The 22,148-nt window shown below is 43.5% G+C and overlaps 1 protein-coding gene across 10 annotated transcripts in view; it reads left to right on the top strand.

Annotated features, from left to right (window-relative positions):
- Window positions 1-22,148, top strand: part of PDE8B (phosphodiesterase 8B) — a 253,777-nt gene that overhangs the window by 18,866 nt on the left and 212,763 nt on the right. For 2 of the 10 annotated variants that reach the window (XM_034959916.3, XM_024928744.4), the window contains exon 1: window positions 11,114-11,801. The exons of 3 other annotated variants lie outside the window; for them this stretch is intronic. In XM_034959916.3, coding sequence (XP_034815807.1) covers window positions 11,463-11,801 — 339 coding nt within the window. In that variant the 5' untranslated portion in view covers window positions 11,114-11,462. Of the gene's footprint in view, window positions 1-11,113; window positions 11,802-22,148 lie in introns of those variants that run through there. 5 more of the 10 variants (XM_008965078.6, XM_034959918.3, XM_034959919.3 and 2 more) reach the window with 3 other exon arrangements.

Here is a 22,148-nt window from a genome sequence, read left to right as displayed (position 1 = left end):
TATTAAAAATGTAATCAGTGTGAAAATTCATGCCATCTGAATCGTACGAGTATGTAAGGGATTTGAGTTCCTTACAGAATTTTCTGTAATTTAGTACTTCAAATGACTTATAAATGTATATACTTCTGTCTCACAAAAGTGTTAGGAGAAGGAAAATCTTAAATACTAGCTTGATTTCTTAATTTAATAACAAAAAACAATTCTCATAACATGTATCACCTAACATGTCACTTTCACTTTAAAAGTCTAAAGAGTTGAGGTTTATTTCTTTTCTTTTAAAGTTGATGTTTATGTTGGTGATTTAGAAAAGATCAGATCCCCCGTTATGAAGGATCTTAACCTTGTCTTTTAGATCTCCATGAGAAATGCAGTACATGTAGCATTAGCCATATTTCTTTTTTAGAGGCCTATGTAGGATATTTATAACCTGTAAAAGTTTGATGACTTCATGCTCAAGAGAAAGCAAGTAATTACCTAGCCAAGCTAGGTGGGTGTTCAGGTTAATGGTAAACAGAAAGGAGATGTTGAAAGATTTCATATCTAAAGGGTAAAAACACAAGAGAAGTATATAGAGATAAACATGTAAAGTATACGACTGTTACATAGTAAGCTACCTCCGAAGTAGCAGCCATTGTTATTATTTTTCTGCCAGTATTTTGAAAATAAGTGTATCTGTTTTGTGTACTTAAACTGGATTGAATTTACAGTATCTCCCCCTGCCCTGTCCTCCAGACCTCTGCTTCCTAGAACTTTATTTATTGTTCTTAAAACATAATGGGACTTTTGTCTTCTCAGCTTTAAACTCTATATAGTAAAAAAAAAAGAAAAAAAAGAAAAAGAAAAGCAAGTACTGTACTGGAAATTTATATCATTCTGCTGGTGTGTATTTAAACATTAAGTTTACTTCTACAAATAAGCCTCTCCTTCCCCTAGCCCCACTCCCACATCTCAGAAAAGGTAAAGGGGACTATTGAAAACCTGTCCTTAGAAGTCCTTGGTTTTGTGAGGCTTGCAGACATCCTAAAATTCACAACCTTATATTTTGTTTCAGAAAATGAAACATCACAGGTGAAGGGCTTTTTTTAAAAAAATTTTGTTTTGTTTTGTTCTGTTCTTTGTCATTGTTTTTGTTTTGCAATATCTTACTACGTGTACAGAAGTAGTTTTCAAAGTGTGATCCCTGAGTAAGTAGCATTAACATCACCTGGGAATTATGTAGAAGTGCAAATTCTCAGGCCTTGCAGTCTGTGTTTAGGCAGTTTTGGTATATGCTAAAGTTTGATAGCCACTAGTGTCAAGTACCCTGGAAAGCTCTCTCACATCTTACTGAATCTATTTCTGTCTATGATATTATAAGCCTCAAATATGAGGTATGAAGAAGTAATCAGTCATGCCCCCAGTGACTGTTGCCTTGGAGATGTTTAATGGTGTGACATGGGAAGTGCCATGCTGCAGAGCAAATGTCAAACCCCAAGAAGGGAGAGGCTTTCTGCCACAAGCTTCCAGAGCACCTCCTTTCACAGCCCTAGCAGCCACAGTGTAAGAAGATTAAGAAACCAGAACTGCAGAAGGTACTAAAGAAGCAGGGCCTTCAGGCAGAGCTGCAGCCTCGAGGCACCTTAAGCTAGTTAAGAAGTAAGATCCCAGGGCTCAAAAGCAGTTCTTGAAGCAAGAGTATCAAAAGGCTGACTTTAGCAATCCAGACATGGAGCAAAAAACTAGCATCACTGCGTAGGCCTGACTGTGGGGAAGCCCAAGGAAGTCTTGGCAGAAACTGTTTACTTAGCCACCCTGGAAAAGGGCGATGGTGCGTTTGTCAGTAAAGAGGACCTGAAGGCTGACATATCTATCCGTCCTCCTCATAAAGGCTCATTATTGGTTCAGCAAATATTGAACATGTACCATTTCTCGTTCCAAGTACTAGAGATCCAGCAGCAAACACAAAAGAGGTTGCTGGCCTCATGTCTCTCACATTCTAATCATGTTCTGGGGAGAGTTCAGTGTCAGCACTGGCTTTGGGTGGACACTTTCTGGTTTCTAGACTCAAGATTCTGGGTCCCAGAAAGTGCAAATCCAGATGAAGAATTCCCTTGATAGACAAAGCTTATTTCTCCTGGAAGTGCTCCCCAATCTCATTTGCATTTTGTCCTACACATCTAACCTGGAAATTTTGCAATCAGTTTTGATATCACTGGCTCCCTGGCTCCTTATCTAATCAGGCACCAGATCCTAAGGATTCGTTTTCAGTAAGGTCCATGGAATTCCCCTCCCCACCCTTTTTTTCTGTTTTTACAAATTCCATCTACTCAATGTCTCTGTGTTTGCTAGGGCCGCCATAATAAAATAGCACAGACTAGGTGGCTTCAACAACAGAAACTTATTTTCTCACAATTCTGGAGCCTAGAAGTCTCAGGTAAAGGTGCCAGCAGGGTAGGTGTCTGGTGAGGCCTCCCTCCTCAACTTGCAGGTGGTGCATTCTCTCTGTGTGGTCTTTTCTCTGTGTGCATGCAGGAGAGAGTGGGCAATCTCTGCTGTCTCTTCTTCTTATAGGGACACCAGTCTTATTGGATTAGGGCCCCACCCTTATGACCTTGTAACCTTAGTGACCTCCTAAAAGGCCCTGTCTCCAAATATAGCCACACTGGGGGTTAGGCTTCAAAATACAAATTTTGGGAGGCCACAATTCAGTACAGAACAATCCCTATTATCCCATTCCTGGGTTATTATAGATCCTTACTGATCTTCATTCCTGACTTGCTTCACCAGTCCTTCTTGAATATACAACTGGATTCATTTCAGTAAAATAGTACAGTTGACTCTTGAACACCATGAGTTTGAACTGTGTGGGTTCACTTTCATGTGGATTTTCTTCTGCCTCTGCAATCCCTGAAACAGCAAGATCAACCCCTCCTCCTCTTCCTCCTCAGCTTACTTAACATGAAGATGAAAAGAATGAAGACCTTAATGATGATCCACTTTCACTTAATGAATAGTAAATATATTTTCTTTTTCTCATGTTTTTCTTAATAACATTTTCTTTTCTCTAGCTTACTTTATTGTAAGGCTATAGTATATACTACATATAACATGTAAAATATGTGTTAATTGACTGTTTATGTTATCTGTAAGGCTTCTGGTCAATAGTAGGTTATTAGTAATTTTTTTTTTTTTTTTTTTTTTTTGAGACAGAGTCTCGCTCTCTTGCCCAGGCTGGAGTGCAGTGGTGTGATCTAGGCTCACTGTAACCTCTGCCTCCCAGGTTCAAGCGATTCTCCTGTGTAGCTGGGACTACAGGGGTGTGCCACCATGCCTGGCTAATTTTTATTTTTAGTAGAGATGGGGTTTCACCATGTGAAAGTGGCCTCAAGTGATCCGCCCACCTTGGGCTTCCAAAGTGCTGGGATTACAGGTTAGAGCCAATGTGCCTGGCCTGTAGTCAAGTTTTTGAGGAGTCAAAAGTAACATGTGGATTTTCGACTGTGTAGCAGTTGGTGCCCCTAACACTGTGTTGTTCAAGGGTCAGCTGTATTTTAAAGTTACAGTCTTATTGAAAACATCAGTGATTTCTAATGACTAGAATTTAGCCAAACTGCTTAGTCTGGCATTTGGCTCCCTGGTCATAGTCTCCCTTGTCAGCCAAAATAATGTTATTCTCTTCTTCCATACCACAAACCTTTTTGAGTCATCTGCCTCTTTGTTCTTCAAGCATTTAGCAAGTGTTCCCACCTCTAGGCCTTAAACACATTATTCTCTCTGGAATGTCCTCTTTCCCACTTATTCAAATACTGCCCTTTCTTCCAAGAGCTATACTCTGTCTCCTCAGTGGCATCTCCCGGATAATTTCCACCCACAGTGATCTTTCTCTCTGGGCTTGGATTAATTTTTCAAAGCAAATGTTAACGCAATTCTCTTGTGTGTATGTCTGTGTTCCTAACTGAATTGTCTGAGGGCAAATACTAAGTCTTTTACTTCTTCGTATCCCTCACAGCACCTGGCACAGTGGTGGTGCTCAAACCATGTTCTCATGGCATCATGGCTGGCTGGCTGGCTGGATGGATGGATGGAAAAAGAATGATATTCCCTTTGATAAAGTTTTCTGGGAATCTTAGCTTAAATTCACGTCCTCTGAGAAAACTTTCATCGTCCTACCCCAGTCTCACTCTATCACATCAACATATTTTAAATCCCTATATAACCTTCATCACTACCAGAGAATTTGTTTGTCCTTCCAACTCCCCCTAATATCCTAAACTCCATAGAAATAGGGACTGTTTCTGTCTTGTTTCTCAGTGCTTAGTTAGCATGTGATATGCGGTAGCCACTCAGTAAGCATTTACTGAATGAATGGATGTATGTAGCATCATATTAGTGTAATGAAATCTTCTGGAATGGATGATATGCCTAGCAAGGTGTGCATGCAGGCAGGAGAGGGCCTGCTTAGAAACCTGAACTTTAAAAAATTGCCCATGAGACATTTAGGAAAGCTCACACTCATTTAGAAACAGATGTGCCTTGTGCCTTGCTTTATAGATTGTAAATGTTAAAAAAAAATTGGTATGAATTAATAATTTGTACCCTGACTTCGTTTTTTTTTTTTTTTTTTTTTTGTAGCTTGACTAAGAATACCTAAAAACCTCAAAGTGCTATGTGAGAGTATTCATGGAGGCTGGGCACAGTAGCTCATGCCTGTAATCCCAGCACTTTAGGAGGCCGAGGCAGGCAGAGCACCTGAGGTCAGGAGTTCAAGAACAGCCTGGCCAACATGGTCAAACCCATCTCTACTAAAAATATAAAAAAATTAGCCGGGTGTGGTGGCATGCACCTGTATTCCCAGCTATTTGGGAGGCTGAGGCGGGAGAATCACTTGAACCTGGGAGGTGGAGGTTGCAGTGAGCCGAGATCGCACCACCTGTACTCAAGCCTGGGTGACAGAATGAGACTCTGTCTCAAAAAAAAAAAAAAAAAAGTATTCATGTTAATCATTTGGCAAACAACAATATTTTTTGCAAGACAATGGATTTGTTTTCTAAATCTAGATTTTCACACAGGATGTTTCCTTAAGGGTGGTAGAACCTACAGTGACTTCCATTACATAGAGAAGTTGTTTCAGAGTCTTCCACCTTCATTTCTTTTTTCTTCTTCCGGTGTTATCATCCCTGCCTTAGGAGACACTGTCTAGTTACCCTGTCTGCTGACTGCCTTCTGGTGCCACCAAGTTTAGTTCTGCCTCTGTGCCTTTGTTCATGCTGTTCCTGTGATTGAAAAGTTCTTGTTGAGGCCCAACTGACATGCCCCCTTCTTCCCTTCCCAGTGACCATAACTACTATCAAAGAATTGACAATACCTCTCATCTTTGTTCTGGCCCCTTGACACTCATGGATTGTACTATATTTTCACGTGTAAGTCCTGTCTGCCTGATTGCTCTATAAGTTCCTTTGGAGTAGGACTGCCCCTTGTGTTTCATTTCTATATCCTTTTATGTCTGATGCTTTTGTGAAATGTATTTGTAAGACTTTAGGAAATGAATGTTCCATCTCTCCTAGCCTGACTATTGGGCTCCAAAGTTCTGGAGGTGAGTAGCATTCTGGAGTCTCTCTGCAGGGCTAATCCAGCCCCTCCCTGTGGGGTGCTTGTTAACAGGAAGGACAGATCACTTTTGTACTATGCAGACTCAGGACCCAGCACTCGGTGGCCTCCAAGTTTCATGATGTTGACCTAAGGAAGTCAGATGTTGGCTGACTCTCCTCCTACACATTCTCTGTTTGCATTTTCTACAACTGGCAAGAGAAAACCGTTCTATGGGCCAAATCCTCTCCTTAGTTTCACTTGGCCTATGGCAAAAGGTCCAAGAAGTGATGCACCTATAGTTTAAAATATAGCTTATTTTTACTGTCTTGAAAGAGCTGTCTCCGTAAACTCACTTGGTAGGACTATTTCACCATGAAAGTGGCTTCCCATGGCTTTCTTTGTCTCTCACTTTCTTTTTTCCTCTCTGGGTGTCTGGTTCTGTGAGGTTTCCTTTATAAATGTGTAGGCATTCATTTCTCTGTCTCCACCTATCTCTGATTCTCTCCCTTTTAAATTTATTTTCCATCTTTTACCTTCTGTCCAAAGGAAAAAAAAATCAATGGAAATCCATAAAAGGAAATAGAGTTACCTAAATACTTTTTGTGGAGAGAATTAGGAAATATTACACTTACTCATTTACATGGTTTTTTATGCACTGAAACTGTTTTTCAGAAAAATAAATTTGTCATTTCTTGTCTACACCACTTTATACTCACTTATGAACCTCAACATATGTTCATACATTGTCTATATTTGTAATCAATCTATGTACGTATCTATTTTTAACCTAACATTGTTTTGTTAGGTTTTATATTACTATAAATAGTAATATTTATATGTGATTTGTTGAGCCATTCCCTAAGTGTTTGATGGTTGAATTATCTCTAGTTTCATTATCGTAGACAACATTGCTACCAACAACTTTGTACAAATTATTATATTTTATTATTCTGGCTTTTTCTGATGTACATTACCAGAAGACTACCATGATGTAATCAAAGGCATTCACTGACTTTAAAAACTAAAAACACAGAGCATAAAACTCTATTAAAAACAAACAAATAAAATAACCCCTTCCATTTTGGGTAATAACAGTTAAGAGAAAGGCAAAAGACAAAGAAATGAGAGAAAATTATTCATTCATAAATTCAACAAATATTTGAGCACCTACCATGTCCTAGGCACTGTTCCAAAAGTATGGGATCCATCAGTGAATAAGAAGCCCCCAAACCCCTGCCTTTGTAGAGCCAATATTCTAGTGGGAGAAGGCAGACAATAAACATAATAGTAAGTGAGTTAATTATATAATAAGTTGAAAGGTGATATGTGCTATGAAATAAGAAAAATAGCAGGCTAAGGGGAATCAGGAGTGGTAGAGGAACAATAGAGCTATGTGGGTTGCAATTTCAAACACGGGTTGGGAATAGGCATCACTGAGTAGGAAACATTTGAGCAGAGACTTGAAGGAGGTGAGGAAGTTAGCCTTGCAAGTACTGATGAAGCTGCAAAACAGGCAGAGGGAACAGCTACTGGCTAACAATGTTGGATATCCTGGAGAGACAATGAGGAGGCTGGTGCGGCTGGAGCAGTGATGGTGGGCTCAGCAAGGTCGCCAGGATCCACATTGGGTAGGGTCTTCGAGGCACTTATAAGGACTTAAACTTCAAGGAGGCTGTGGAAAGGTTATACTAGATTCACTTTCTTTGAAAGGACAGATGCTGGACCTGTCCTTAACCCCTGAACAAAGTCTCTGGGATGGAACCAGGGAACTGTTGTATTTCAGGGTGGTTCTGTTGTGCACGTGGATTCAGGACTACTCTTTCTGTTCAAAAGTCCCACAATTCTAAATATAAAATAATTTAATAAAATGAAGCAAAAATTTCACAGCATTCTCGAATGTTGGTGATTTAGAGACTCTGGAGATCATCTAGGAAATTGAAGCCCAAAGGTTAAGTGACTTGCTCAAGGTTACACAGCCACAAGAGGCAGAACTCGGTTTCAGATTCACTCGTCTAACCCTGAATTCAATGTACCTTCCACTGTACTGGGCTGCCTAATAAATGGTATCATTTCACTTATCAGGTGGTTAGATTTCCAATAGCTCCACCATTAGGAACACAGTTTGAATCCAGAAGCTCTATAAGGTTGATTGGTTGATTAAATATTTGGTTATCTAAAAATCAATCAGATAGCTGCTATTGTTTTAACCTTTACAGCTAAGAATCATTCAAAATGTATTAATCACATTTTCTGCTTCTCTAGAGGAATTCTGAAGAGTCATGCCATCTTAGAATTGGAAGGGACCTTATTTGTTCAGGATCTTGCAGTGCCTGTGGGCCATAATTTTACAGTTAGCTCTTATTTAATACTATTATAAAACACACAAGCCATTCAGGTGACCCTGGACATATTGGAGGTTTTGTTTTACAATATGTTTCTGATTTAGTTTACTTTCTTTTGATTTGCTTCTTGGATATTTTCTGTTGCTAAATTTTTCTCCACTTAATTATTTTTAAAATAATGTTGGTCTTTCTGGCCTTATTCTGTAACTTAGGCCTAATTTTTATCAACAGTGTCTGAGCTTGTAGTCTTTGCTGTCACCTGGGATGCATTGAAGTGGTCAGTGGCAATTGGTTCAGAAATCTCTTCTGTGGGTCAGAACTCAGGCTTCAGAACTAAGCTGTGGAAATGATTTCAGTTAAACCATTTCCCCTCCACTTGCACACTTCTGCAAGTTTCAGCAGCCAGATCTGTTCCAGCAATGGGGGCAGGTTGCACATTCCCACTGAGAACACTTGGTGGAGATTATAAGGACACATGATTTTTTTCTTTCACTAAGCCAGAATTGGCAGTTGAAGATGTGTTTGAGCTACTGTCTGCTTTGGGAATGGGAAGAAAACTGTATATCTAGTGCATTTCCCCTTCTATCTTCTATTCCAACAAAGAAGTTGCAGTCAATGAAAGTCACTGGTCCTAATATGAACTGTTCAGTTAACCCACTAAAGCAGCCTAGTCCTATTCACTAGCTACCTTGAGGTCACCTACTCTTTCAAGGCTTAATTATTCTTATGTTTTAATGTAGAAAGTTCAACCTAAATTTGTTTCTGGGTGACTTGTAGCTTCATGATTCAGCTCCTAATGTTCTCCACCAGAAGATTGGTTGTAATTTCTGTTTCATCACAGTCTTCTTGCCTTTCAAAGCCTCAGTGAGTGACTGGTGCTTTTTTATGGGTGGTTTCATTGCATTCCTAGAGAAAACTCTGAAAAAGTAGACATGTGTCATGAGAATATGCATGGCTCTAAATTTCAGTATGTGAAGGCTGTCACTGATAGCTCCATGAAAGGTAATGACTGAAATGCTATATGCATTATCACAGGTAATCTTTAGGAATGATTAAACCCTGACTTGAACGTTACATCAGGGACTAGTATAGAGACTAGTGTTTTTGCAATTTAACTCTGATGTTGTTTTCCCAGGTCCTAAATTGTCCTTTGGAAGTAGAGCAGATGGTTGTTATGAGGCTTAGTTTTAAATGAATGACTGTCCCCATATCTCAGTCTCAGCCATTTAATGTGGTGTTCTTACAGGCATGGATGGGACAAGGAAACATGGATCTCAGCAGCCTGGAAGGGAACTGTGGTGGAGGCTATGATGCCAGGAAAGGACTTACTCCTCCAGCTACTGGGAGTGCTGCCAGCAGAAAGCCCTTGGCTCAGCTGACATCTCCTAGGGGCAGTGCCTCAGCTGAAGAGAGCCACCTTGCCCAAGGTCGCTGAGGTGGCCTGCATGTAAAGACTGGTCCATGCTGGGGTATAAAGGCCCACCAGAACAACTCAGAACCCAGCCCCAACTCAGAACAACTCTGAAGCATCATCCCACCTTCAGAATCCTCCCTGCAGGGATGCCTGAGGCTTGGTCAATTTCTCCCTCTGCTCAAGCTTGCCTCCCTCCATTCCCTCCCTTTATTTCCTCCCACAAATGTTGACTACAAGAGCACTTCCTAAAAAGCCTCCCTCTGCCTGCTAAACACCATCTCAGAATCTGCTTCTAGGAGGACCCAACCTGTGCAGAAATTTTATGAGCAATTTGCCTGTCCATTAATAAATACAGCATAGACTTTTTCCAGGTTAGCTGGAGATGGAGTTTTTTTGTATCAAAAAAAGAGAGCTAAACTGAGAAGAGAAGCAAAGGTAGAAGAATAAGGTTAGACTTTCTCTGTATATCTGAATTTGAGATTGGCAATGATATCTTGCTTCTCTATGAAATTTAGAAACTGTCTTTTGAAGTCTTCATCCAGTCACATCCAAGAGTGGTCCAGGAAGAAAAAGGAAAATAAGAATGAAAAAAAAAAAAAAACCTTAAAATTGGATACTTCTTTGTGCCTTGCATTAAGCCTCTATGTTACTGCCCTTGTCCGTATAAGCAACTCTAGATAAAATCCTTTCTTAGACCGTCTAATTTATCTCCCCGTGCCATTGTGAAAATCGGGCAGGAATTACTGCGGGAACCAGTGACTGAATGGGCAGTGGTGTCTCGCAGCTGTAACTCAGAGTTTACAAGGGAAGGATGAACAGCAGCCATCCTTCTAAAGGCATTCTTCCTCTCCTCCAGCACAGCTCAGTCTGTGCATGCCTCACCAAGGAGAATGAGGGAAGGCCTTGTTGACTGCCCAGCCCAGAGTGTGAGGAACAGCAGTTGACATGGGCGGCTGGACGGGATAGAAACCAGCATGAACATTTAGTGACACCTAAGGAAGAGGTGAAAATGGGAGAGAAAGCCAAGAACCATCAGTCAGCTTCTTTCTGTTCTTGCCTTGGATCTTAGGGGAACGTATGTGTTCAAGGGTGCCTTCCTCCGCAGGGCCTCCCATCCCTTGGCATAAACTTCCAAACGATGAGTAGACATGGAATGGGCTTCTTCTGAAGACTGGGTCACCATCCAACTCAGCCTTCGGAGTAGGCGGTGGGGCTGGGGGAAGAGGACGGAACCATGAGGTCTCTCCATCACTTCCCGGGTGTGTTGAGAGGCAAGCAAATGCGGTGGGTGGGCCTGGGCTGTAGGGCCCCTGCCATTTCGGGAGGGGCCTCCTGGTGTTTAGCTCTGGGATGTGTGAAAATGTGTTGGTGAAAAGCGAGAGGCTTACACAGCCCTTCAGGGGAAGAGGGGCTGGGGCGCTGGGGGCGGCGTCGGGATGAGTGCAGAAGAGACGAGGCCTCTGGACAGCGGAGGAGGAGGGGAGGGCGCCGAGGCGCGGTGCCAGCTGCCGCGCACAGGGGCCCCGCGGCGGAGCCGAGCCGCGGGCACGCTCTGCCCTGTCGGGAGAGCTCGGGGAGCGGCGGGAGGGGCGGAGGGGCGCAGTGGGGCTCGGGCGGCTGCGGCCGCGGAGCCGGGGCACCTGAGGAGGAAGGAGGGTGGGAGCGAGGGAGGGAGGGGACGGGCGCAGACCGAAAGTGGGGAAAGAAGGTGCAGGCAGGCGGGCAGGCGGGCGGGCGCCCTGGCCCAGGGCCGCGGGTGCGGGAGCCCGGCGAGGTCGAGCTGGGCGGCGGCGGGGGCCGCGCCGAGGGAGGAGGGGAAGGCGGAGGCGCGGGGAGCGTGTTTGGGGCGCCGCGGCGGGGAGGGTGGCGGCCGCTGGTGCGCGCGGGGCGCTGTGTGTGCGCGCTCCCCCGCTCGGGGAGGAAGATGGCCCAAAAGGGAAAGTTGGGGTGACGCGCGCGGTCCCCGGAGGCTCGGCGGGGGGCACCGCGGCCAGCCCGACGGAGCGGCGGACACACAGGCCGGGGGGCGCGCAGTCCGGGCGCCGCCGCGGCCGCCCCCTCACTGCAGGTGGCAGCGGGTGCGCTGGGTCCCGGCGGCCGCGGGCGCGGGCGGGCGCGCGGGGGAGCCCGGCCGAGGGATGGGCTGCGCCCCCAGCATCCATGTCTCGCAGAGCGGCGTGATCTACTGCCGGGACTCGGACGAGTCCAGCTCGCCCCGCCAGACCACCAGCGTGTCGCAGGGCCCGGCGGCACCCCTGCCCGGCCTCTTCGTCCAGACCGACGCCGCCGACGCCATCCCCCCGAGCCGCGCGTCGGGACCCCGCAGCGCAGCCCGCGTCCGCAGGGCCCGCACCGAGCTGGGCAGCGGTAGCAGCGCGGGTTCCGCAGCCCCCGCCGCGACCACCAGCAGGGGCCGGAGGCGCCACTGCTGCAGCAGCGCCGAGGCCGAGACTCAGACCTGCTACACCAGCGTGAAGGTAAATGCCCCGCGCTGGCACACGCCGTGGGGGCCGTCCGCCCCGTCGGCGGGGCTCGCACGGGTAGGGGGCTCCGGGGGCTCCGGCGGAGTTGGGTGACCGTGAGGCGGTTGGTTTGGAGAGGTTGTCACTAAGGAGGAGTTTACTTTTCATTTGTGGAGATGATGGGAGCCCAGGAAATGTGGTCAGAAAAAGGCCCCTGGAGGGGTCCTGGAAGCGTCCTTAGCTGGTCCTGGGGGACTGGGCGGGGAAGGGAGCGCAGAGGGAGGCAGGTGGGCTGGCCTGTTCCTCCTTGAGGGCAGGAAGGCTGTGGCTTGGTTTATGCAGGAAGAGGGGTGGGGACCATTGAGAGCATTCGGTGGCCAGTCCTGTTGAATGAAATCTGAGCACTGAGCTGGATTTGCGTGCCTTGTAGGTGACTGGTGCAGTTGCAGCACCAGGATAGATAGTGCCCCATATTCCGATTTTTACCTGGGATTACCAGCCAGGCTGGAGTCTCAGCACAGGAACCGAGCGTAGGGATTTGTGAATGAATGAGTGTTCGTGTTTTAAGAGATGTGGAAACGGAGCAGAGTGGAACCTGTTGTTTGTCACTGTAACGTTTCTCTGGGTTGGCTGCATCCTAGACAGAATTGAGAGAACCGGGCCATGAGTTCGGAGTGTCAGCAGAGCCACCGTGAGGGGACGTGGTTTCCAGTGCAGTACAGCTGTCTGAGGATGATTCTGCACATACAACTGATCTTCCCAGAGAGTGGGATTTTGAGGAAGTGGAAAAAATTGTTTAGATGGTTAAAGCAGTCGCTAAATATTTATTTCTTAAAGACAGAAGAAAAATAATTATTTAAATAGTGTCCTCCTGTATGTTCTCAAAGTACCGTTAAATCCAAGAGGCTTTTCATTGTGTAAATCTGGGCACTGGGTCTTTTTTCCTTACAGCAAACAAGATAGCAATGGCATATCCCATTGTACAGAGAGAAAAAATACTCCTAATGTCAGATAGAATCACAGCCTTTACCTGGTCAATAGGTTACCAAGAACCATTCCATGGATTATTTGTCAAAGACACATTTGTATTTTTAATGGTTAAAAACTTGGTCTTCATTGGATGAAGGCAGCCCACAGTGGAGGAGTGAGGAGAAGGATAACATGTTTTGGCTTCAATCTGGAAGTCCAAAAGTTTTTTAATGAACCTATTTTTTTTTTAACAGCATCTGATTGTTTAACATGAAGCTTGACTGATGTTTGCTTGTGGTTGCAGTGTTTCTCTGGCAGTAATCATAATCACCATTATAGTAAAAACATCGTTTATTGAGCACCTACTATGTGCCAGGAGTAAGCTTTCTCTCCTAACTATTGAATGTTAACAGTGTGATCTTAGCATAGCATGTCTGAAGACTAGAGTCTAGGATTTATGACAGTACAAACCTACCAGTTGCCCATTCGTTACAGAGGCATGTGCTGAACGCTATACTTTGCTTTTGTCAAGCTCTCTCTCTCTCCCCCTCCCTGTTCACACAAAGTTAGCTTTAGGAGCAATTTTCAGGGATGAAAATGTTAAATTTGGTGAAAATATTAAGTTGGGATATTATCAGTAAAGACCATCCTTTTGCCTGACGGTTGAAGACCTGAAGCAGTAGTTCAAAATTGTGACAGCTCATGAACTTTGTGATACTTTTTTTGGTTGCTCCAGAGAAATTGTGAATTTTTGTTTTCTAGAATATCTATAATCTCAGTTTAGTACTTGGCAACTCTAGCTACTCCATGTTTGTTCAGTAGAAGAAAGAATACTGAATGAACCCATTCTGTACATTTTTAATACTTCCCTCAAGAGGCTGCTTAGAGACCAAATGAAGTAAAAACTGAATGGACAACGAGTCCCAATTATTAGCAGCTTGTATAAACTTGTATTAATCTCATTGCTACTTGGCTTAAGTATTAAAAGGCTTGACCTGGGTAGGAGTTTAACTCATTTTGCTTTATCAAGAAGATTCCCAAATAAGAGCTTAATTCACTCTAACCCATTACTGGGAATGTTGGAAATGAAACCGCTGGTTCATTGACTTAACACTACTTTGCATTGTGTGGATCTCAGAAAGTATATATTTGAAGTGAAATTTGAGACCAGAGTTATTTATGCAAATCTTACAGAATTATTATCACAGAACTGCCCTAATATATTTAATAGTATCCTTTTAGGCCTGTGACTCGGTGTTGTATTGTCTTTTCTCAATCTTAAAGTTCACATGTTCTGTGCCCTTTTGTTGCTGAGATAATTTTATAAAAACTTTACATTCATTTTTTTGTAGACTAAGCATTCTTTTTTTGCCGTAAGAGTTTGAGATAGTTGCTAGGCACGTGGTGGTGCCCCACCCCTTTCCAAAGCACACAGGTGGAAAAATAAAATCTTTACCATTCGGTCCTGTTTACAGTGGTGGAAGGTTGTAATAGTTTCCACCCCCTCCCCCCGGCCATTTTACATCAATTATGAAGTGTATCCTCATTATCTGCTTGGCCTCTGGTATTCCCCAGAGTGCAAAAATGTGTGCTTGATCTCTCTCTCTCTCTTTTCTAGCAATAATTCATCTCATTAAGCTTTTAGAATGATGAGGCATTATGATGTCAAACATGATGTCAACAGGAACCTTCCTGAATACCTAATTTGCAAAAAAAAGGGTTATAAGCATTAATAATTCATATGCAGTACAATGATATCACATAGGTTTCCATTTCTGGTAAGAAGTTAGATTTGTCTCCCAATTGCTGTGAAAATGCAACTTCCTAGCAATTTCTTCCCTTTTTGCTTGCCTTTTCAAAAATAGTACTCCAACAGGAGAATCCTGCAGGATGTTCACTCTTGATATTGTGCCAGTTTTGTAATTCTTGTTCAGAAATCCTCAGAGGAGATGGTTGAACCTCTCTCTGGGAAGAACCAGGGATTCTTACAAGTTTTCTCATACCAGCTGTTCCTACTTGGGAGCATCTGGGACTAGACAGCCAGTTGTAGAGAAGAATCGTTATTGACAATATCGTCAACTTGCTATGACCTCTGTGTAGGTTAACTCTTTTGTGGATCAGACACAGGATGTTGTTAGTTTCCAGATGGCAGCATCACCAGCTCCCCGTTTTCCCTCCATTCATACAGAATGTGCTCATTTGTTCATTCAGTATTTGTGGCCAGACTGTGTTGTAGGTGCTAGCGATTCAGGAAACATCCATGAAAGTTGGTAAGCAAAGCCTAATGAGGAGGATAAATCTCCTGTAAAATGGTGTGCCTAAGCCAGTTATTAGTGACTGCTATGTTTTCTGTTCCATAGCATTCCAGAATTTGTGAGGATAATCCTGAGTTGACTATATATAAAAGGAAAATAAATAGATATTCCACTGACCTTATGGTAAATAATAATGAGATTTTATTTGGGGGAGGAGTAGAGCTATTTTGGAAAAAAGTCATTTTTGTTTTCTAAGTCAGTGTTTTGGAGTCAAACTTTACGCAAGAATCGCCTAGAGAGCTTGTTAAAATATAGATTGCTGGACTCCACTCCCAGAGATTCTGATTTAGTAGGTCTTGGGTGGGGCCTGAGAATTTGAATTTCTAACAAGCTTCCAGGAGATGCTAGTGTTGCTGATCTGGGGACCACATTTTGAGAACCACTGCTTTTTACAGTGGTGAATTAAATTATCTGTCTGTTGACCAGGTGAATGAGGTGGGGCCACCTCTAGCAGAGGGCATAGTACCACACTGTCTTTATCTGGGGTGCTGGTCATAGCACTGCTTTCATCTTAGTTCACTTCTGTATGGGAAACCTGCTATCCCTGTACAGGAAGTCAAAACGCCGAGCCTCCGAGATTGGCTAAAAAGTCTGTAAGTGAGGAGTGTTGGATCATGTAACCAACTCTGGTTTCTTGAGGTTAAGTTTTCCCCAGGATCCTTTTGGGTTTGTACAGGTCCTAATGTCTTGCTTTGCCACCACAACAGAAGTCTAAAGCAAGGCTGGATGTTACATGATACAGGCACATATTCTCTTCTCAGCTCTCGGAATTCTTGCTAGGCCTTTCACCATCATTTTTCATTTTAAAATGAAGTATAAAGTTTAATAAGCTCAAATGAGTCCTGCAAGCTGATTTCATAAAATCCAAGTTTGCCTTCTGCCATTGTATATATGATTACAATTTAGTCCTTTCTTTTCCCAGCACATTAATTAGAATGAATGAGCACATTTTCCTTATTTTCATGACTTTCTTCAGTAGTTCCATGAATTGTTGAGGACTATCAGGTAATTCTTCCTTTTGAAGGAAAGTAAGTCCTCAAGCCAGGATGTAACATAGTATAAGCTGCCAGCTGTTCAGAGATGATATAGTTTCTACTGAAATCCTGTTTTGGTGACCACCAGGTATGGCCTGGGCGCCGGCAGGACAGAATATGCTGGTGAGGGCAGGGCAGATTCTGCGGCACTAAACTGGTCATGGGTAAAGGCCAGTAATCAAAATAATAATCAAAATAGGAAGGAGGGAGTGAGCCCCGTGGAACCAGGTGGGAAGACAGAGTCCAGAGTTTGTTCAACCAGCAAAGTTGGAGGGGGCCAGGGAGCAGGTGGGAATGTTGGGGCCAGGCAGGCAAGGGAAATCTAGAAATTAGTGGTTCAGCAAAGGTGACAGCTGTTGAACCAGGTTGAGACTTCTGATTGGGGAATAAAAGCTGCTTACTTTCTATTCTATTCAGGAGGCTGTGGTGACCAATCGGAGGGCTGTAGGTAACTTCGTGAACCCAGCACCAAAGGACACAAGACCAACCAACCAGTTCTTCCTTGCACCCTGATCAGACAGAGTCTGGGCAGGAAACAGACTGCACATCCAAAAGGGTTAACTCAGAATAATCAAATGAAGGGACTACTGCAAATATTTTGGCAGGATGAAGGAAAGACAACAAATGATGCTGAAGCAGCTAGGAAAAGAGGGAGCTGTTACTACCCCAGAAGAGTCAAGGGGAGGGGATGTGTATTAGTCTGTTTCACGCTGCTGATAAAGACATACCAGAGACTGGGTAATTTAGAAAGAAAAAGAGATTTAATGGACTCACATTTCCATGTGGCTGGGGAGGCCTCACAATCTTGGCCAAAGGCGAAAGGCATGTCTTACATGGTGGCAGACGAGAGAATGAGAACCAAGCAAAAGAGGTTACCCTTATAAAACCATCAGATCTCGTGAGACTTATTCACTATCATGAGAACAGTAAGGGGGGAACTGCCCCATGATTCAATTACCTCTCACCAGGTCCCTCCCACAACACATGGGAATTATGGAAGCTACAATTCAAGATGAGATTTGGGTAGGGACACAGCCAAACCATATCAGGGTGGTTATGGGAAGCGGAGAAACCAGGGTAGTTATGGGAATCTGAGAAACCAAACCTGTAGGTCAGGGAAACCCTCAGAAGCTGTAGCCTTCAGGAGTGGACAGGGAGGGAGCCAAAGCAGTAAGTCCCTTCATGACATTGTCCTCCCTTTCATCAAGCTCCTGCTGGTTTCCACATCTGGAAACCAGAGGGAAAAGGAATCTGTTGATTGGGGTTTTCCAGGGTGCTGAGCAGGGTGGAGAGTGGGTCTGGAGGGGCAAATGAAAAATATCCTGAGCATATCCCAAAGGCTCTTCGTAACAGGCAATAAGAGATGTTCAGTGTCACTGGAGCTACCTCGGTATAGATAAACTAAAATTGTGATGGGCAGTTTGATGATTGTCTAAAATAATGGCATTTAAAAATGGCCACTTAATTCACTGTTTACAGTTCCTGTTTGATGACTAATGATATTAAAATATGTCCAGTTATCTTGGTTGGAGACCTCGAACTTATTGCTGTAAACATATCCTTCTCTTCAGTTCATTCTGTCCCCTGACTGCTGATACACTTTTTTTTTTTTATCACTTCCTCTGTCCCCTGCCTGCTGTCCTTCTCCCTATCCTGAACTCAAAGCCCAAGGGTGGAATGGGGGGAGAAAGACCTGAGCCTCATAAGAGACTCAGGACCCTGTCTTATCAGTTTATTCCATTTTTTTTCTCAGTTTTTACTTTCCCGCTTTCTATAACCTTCTCTCCACAGGCTCAAAAAGTAAAAAAAAAAAAGGATTTTGCTATGTGCTTGTAAGGTTATATTTTCAATAAAGAATGTGTACATTTAGAACATATTTAAAAATATTAAAATGTGTCCAGGAATTTATTTTTAAAGATAGGTGTTACCTTTACCTTACAGTGGAAGTCTTGGTAGTTATGTTTTAGTAGAAAACACCAATTTTTTTTTTTTTTTTTTTGAGATGAGGTCTCACTCTGTCACCAGGCTGGAGTGCAATGGTGTGATCTCAGCTCACTGCAACCTCCGCCTCCCAGGCTGAAGCTATCCTCCTGCCTCAGCCTCCCGAGTAGCTGGGACTACAGGTGGTGCCACCACCCTCGGCTAATTTTTTGGTATTTTCTGTAGAGATGGGGTCTCGCCATGTTACCCAGGCTGGTCTCAAACTCCTGAGCTCAAGTTATCCACCTGCCTTGGCCCCCAAAGTGCTGGGATTACAGGCGTGAACCACCATGCTTGGCCCAAAACACTACTTTTCAACAAGTTGTAGTGTATATTAGTTTAAAATTAGTTGTTCATGGCTCCTTCCCTAGTCTCTTTTTTTCTCCCATCAGCAGATAATAGTCAACTCTTATTTAGGATTTTTCTGTTTTACTCTTTACCATTGATTTCTTTCATCCCCTCCTTTCCACCTCCTTAGGGAGAATGCACAGAAAAGTAGTTCCTGAAGTAGGATTAGCCTACCCTGCTGCAAATTTGCTTTAAGAAGCTTGTGATTGCTGTAATAAAAATCAAGGAACTATTTTGCTTTTGGATAATCCATCAATGAAAATAAGAATATTTCATGGTTGTCTCTTGTTTCCAAGGCGATTTAAGTTTTCGTGCATGGTTTGTACACTTTGCAACAAGGTAAACAGGATAGCTATAATAATATTAGTTGTTATTTAAGTTCTTGCTATTTGCTGAGCACTTTATTTACATTGTTTCACCAAATCTGCATGATTTTCCCTGTTCTGCTATGAGCTACACGTTATTATTTTCACTTTAGAAAAGAGGAAAATGGGGCTGCAAGAGGTGGGATACATTTCCCAAGGCGAGGACTGAAGTTTGAAGGCAAGAGGGTCCGAATGGTCTCTCACCCCATGAGCCCATCCCTTAAGTGTGTTGCACACTCAGGCCTGTGGCCACACAGCCTGAAGCCCTAAGTGTGGCTGGTCCTGGAACTGCAGTTATTTAGAGCAGAAGGATGATAAACAGGCAGAGGGAAGGGGAGCAGGGAGCCTCGTGAGTGAGATTTTTCCTTTCACATATCCACTGTCACCCCTTCTATTAACTTGAACTAGAGTGTTTTGAACTTGGAGAATAATTTAAAAATGCACACAAAATGTGACAAGCTCTGGTACAACATGTTGTCATTATTTTCACTGAACACAGTGCCTGACACTTTGTAAGTGCTGTACAAATAGTAGCTGCTCTTATTTTTATGGTTGCTATTATTACTCTTTGGGTAATTAAAATGAGATTTTGGTTATTTAGATTTAGATATTTTTGAAACATGTAATTTTTTTTATGGAAAATGTATCCCACACTTTCAAGTACATTGATTTGGCCAATAGATGACTAACTGGATTTATAGACAGATAGGTTATGCCAAAGCCTTGCAAACTGCTGCCACAGACATGGGTTTTGTCTGCTTCACTTGGATTTCCAGAGATGACATAGTAGAATCTTGCCAGTCCAAGGCCCAAGCTGGGGTTTGGGTTCCATGACTGTTGAGCCTGCACTCAGCAGAATTTACAGGTCAAGGCCTTGGTGTTATCCTGAGGTGGTTCCCTGTGGAATTCTTTGGTATAAACTTGTAGCCTGAAGCCTCAGTCTCTAATTGCTCTTAGAAGCATTTTGCATGAGCTCGGTTGGTTTTCATATTGCTGCGTTTTGGGTGCTGTCAGACACAGTGTATTGTTGGGAAAATGATACACTGTACATCTAAAACCTGTTTTCTCTCAAATAGGAAGATGTAATGATTAGCTCCAGGGACCCAGTTGCCTGTGTGAGTCATAAAACTGAGATAAGACCCTAAATTTTGGACATTTTTATAGGAAGATGCATGAGAGATTTTAAAGCAACCTATCACCCAGGGTACCATATGAAGAAAAAGGTGCCGTTCTGACGTCAGAACCACAAATAGCATTAAAGCTCCGGAACTGGAAGGTGATGACAAGGGTTCAGGATAGCCAGAGCTTTTGTCCACTCCAGGGTTCCTGCTGAGGGAGCTTCAAACGAGAGCAATGACCAAATGGAGAGACAAATACATTTATGAAGGCCAGTGATGACCCAACAATCCACACCTCAGCCACTAGTGGTCCTGGAGCCTTGTGGGACATACTCATTTTCAGCTTAAAAAATGGATTGACAGTCTTGGCTGAGAAATGGGGTCTCTGCAAGGAAACAAAAGCCACTAATAGTGTTTGGAGCTGAGCCTTAGTTGGAACTAGAAGTCTCTTTCCCCCACAGTCGAGAGTGTGATGCTCAAAAGAAGGATGGCCAAATAAAGACTGAAGGGAGCAAGGGTCAGCTTAGTCTGTGCCTGTGCAAGCATTGGGTGGATACAACCTTTCATCCCAGATCCATCTGTCATGTGCAGCCTCAGACACACACATGCATGCACGCGCACACACCTGCTCTGGGAAGTGTTGCTGGGACAGAACACCTAGGTGGGTAAGTTTTCAGGAGACTTCCTGCTCTCCCCCTCCCACATCTATAATGCTGGGTCTGTGAAGCCAGTTTCAGGACCCCTCCTCACCCAGTAGACTCTTGCAGGTCCTCCTGTCCTTGTGGTTGCTGCCCTGCCCTTCTTCTCAGTCACATGTGGAGCCCAGGGTGAGGTCTCTGACACCCGGGCTGTTCTCTGCAGTGATCTGGCCCATTAGGACTGTCAAACCCTGGGACTGGCTGACTGACTGTGGAGCCTTCATCCCTTGGGAGGAACAGGTGAGGGCAAGGGAGTGTGATCCACTTAGCCTGATCTCCCTACGGGCAGTGGTAGAGGGGAGTTTTGCAGACTTTGTTGAGATTTTCAAGAAGGGACAAGGAGGTGGGGCAAAAGGTTGGAATCTCTTATTATATCAAAGGTGAGAACTTTGAATCCTAAAACACAACCAGGAAATGCTTTGGATGAACGTGAAAGGCAGTGTTCACTTTTATATGCAGACTATATGACAAACATTAGTTTGTAAGGCACCTAGTTGTTATTGGGGAAAGACTTTCATATAGAAACACGTTATTTGTGGCATTTAGGTTTCTAGGTTAGCACAAAAAAGTTTTAGCCCATTATGTAGCTGGAATATATTTACACTGTTGAAACAATATTGCTGTGAAAGAAACATAAAATTGAATTAGAACTCCCATTTCTTTTGTATGGGTGTCCTTTGGGAGAAGCGGGTTTAATTAGAGGCTGATGAAGCAGATGAGGGAGAATTCGTGAAGTTCCTTTAGGGAGTAGTTATCTTTAGTGATCCATTGTGTGCTGGGGAGCTGAGGGGCTCAGGTGGTGTTATTAACCTCACATTGCTAGGGAGGAAGCGGAGGCACAGGCGGCTCAAGTAGCTTGACCAAGGTCACACAGCTAGGGACTCAGAGCTACATCTGCTCAACCGTCCTGTTTTCACTGTCCTATTTTATCTCCAGGTAAAAAGGGGTGTGTCTAGCTTCTTTGTGGCACTTATTTTCTGTTTCCTCTACAGATAGCTCAGTTGGTATCTTTTAACTAGAACTGTTTTTAAAAATAAATAATAAAACCATTATATACCAAAAATATGACAACTTAATATCAATCACACTTTTCTAATTGTCTTACTACTTATTCTTTTACTGTTTGTTGGTATCCAAACAGTAACTCCACTCATTGCAGTAGGTTGCTATGCCTCTTAAGTCTCTTTTAATCTGTAGCTTCCCCTTCCAGTCTCTCTTTTCTATATACTTGCAGTTTGTTTGTTGAGGAACCTGGGTTGTTTGTCCTGTAGATTTTCCCCCAATCTAAAGTTTACTTATTGCATTCCCATGATGCATCTAACATGTTTCCCTGCCTTCTGTGTTTGCTAGAAACTGTAGTTTGATTTAGAGGTTTGATTGGATTATACTAAGTTTTGTAGGGTGGAGGTTGTCTCTTTTCTGTGATGCTAACAGAAAATCGGAGTATGCGAAGTTTTGTAGGATGTTTGGTTGTCTCTTTTCTGTGATGCTAACTCTTATTAATGATCATTGCTTATATCCATTAGTCATTAGAG

Source organism: Pan paniscus, chromosome 4 (assembly GCF_029289425.2).
Source record: "Pan paniscus chromosome 4, NHGRI_mPanPan1-v2.0_pri, whole genome shotgun sequence".
Taxonomy (NCBI): Eukaryota; Metazoa; Chordata; class Mammalia; order Primates; family Hominidae; genus Pan; species Pan paniscus.
The sequence above is the reverse complement of the archived record's forward strand: the minus strand, read 5'-3'. Positions and strand labels throughout refer to the sequence as shown.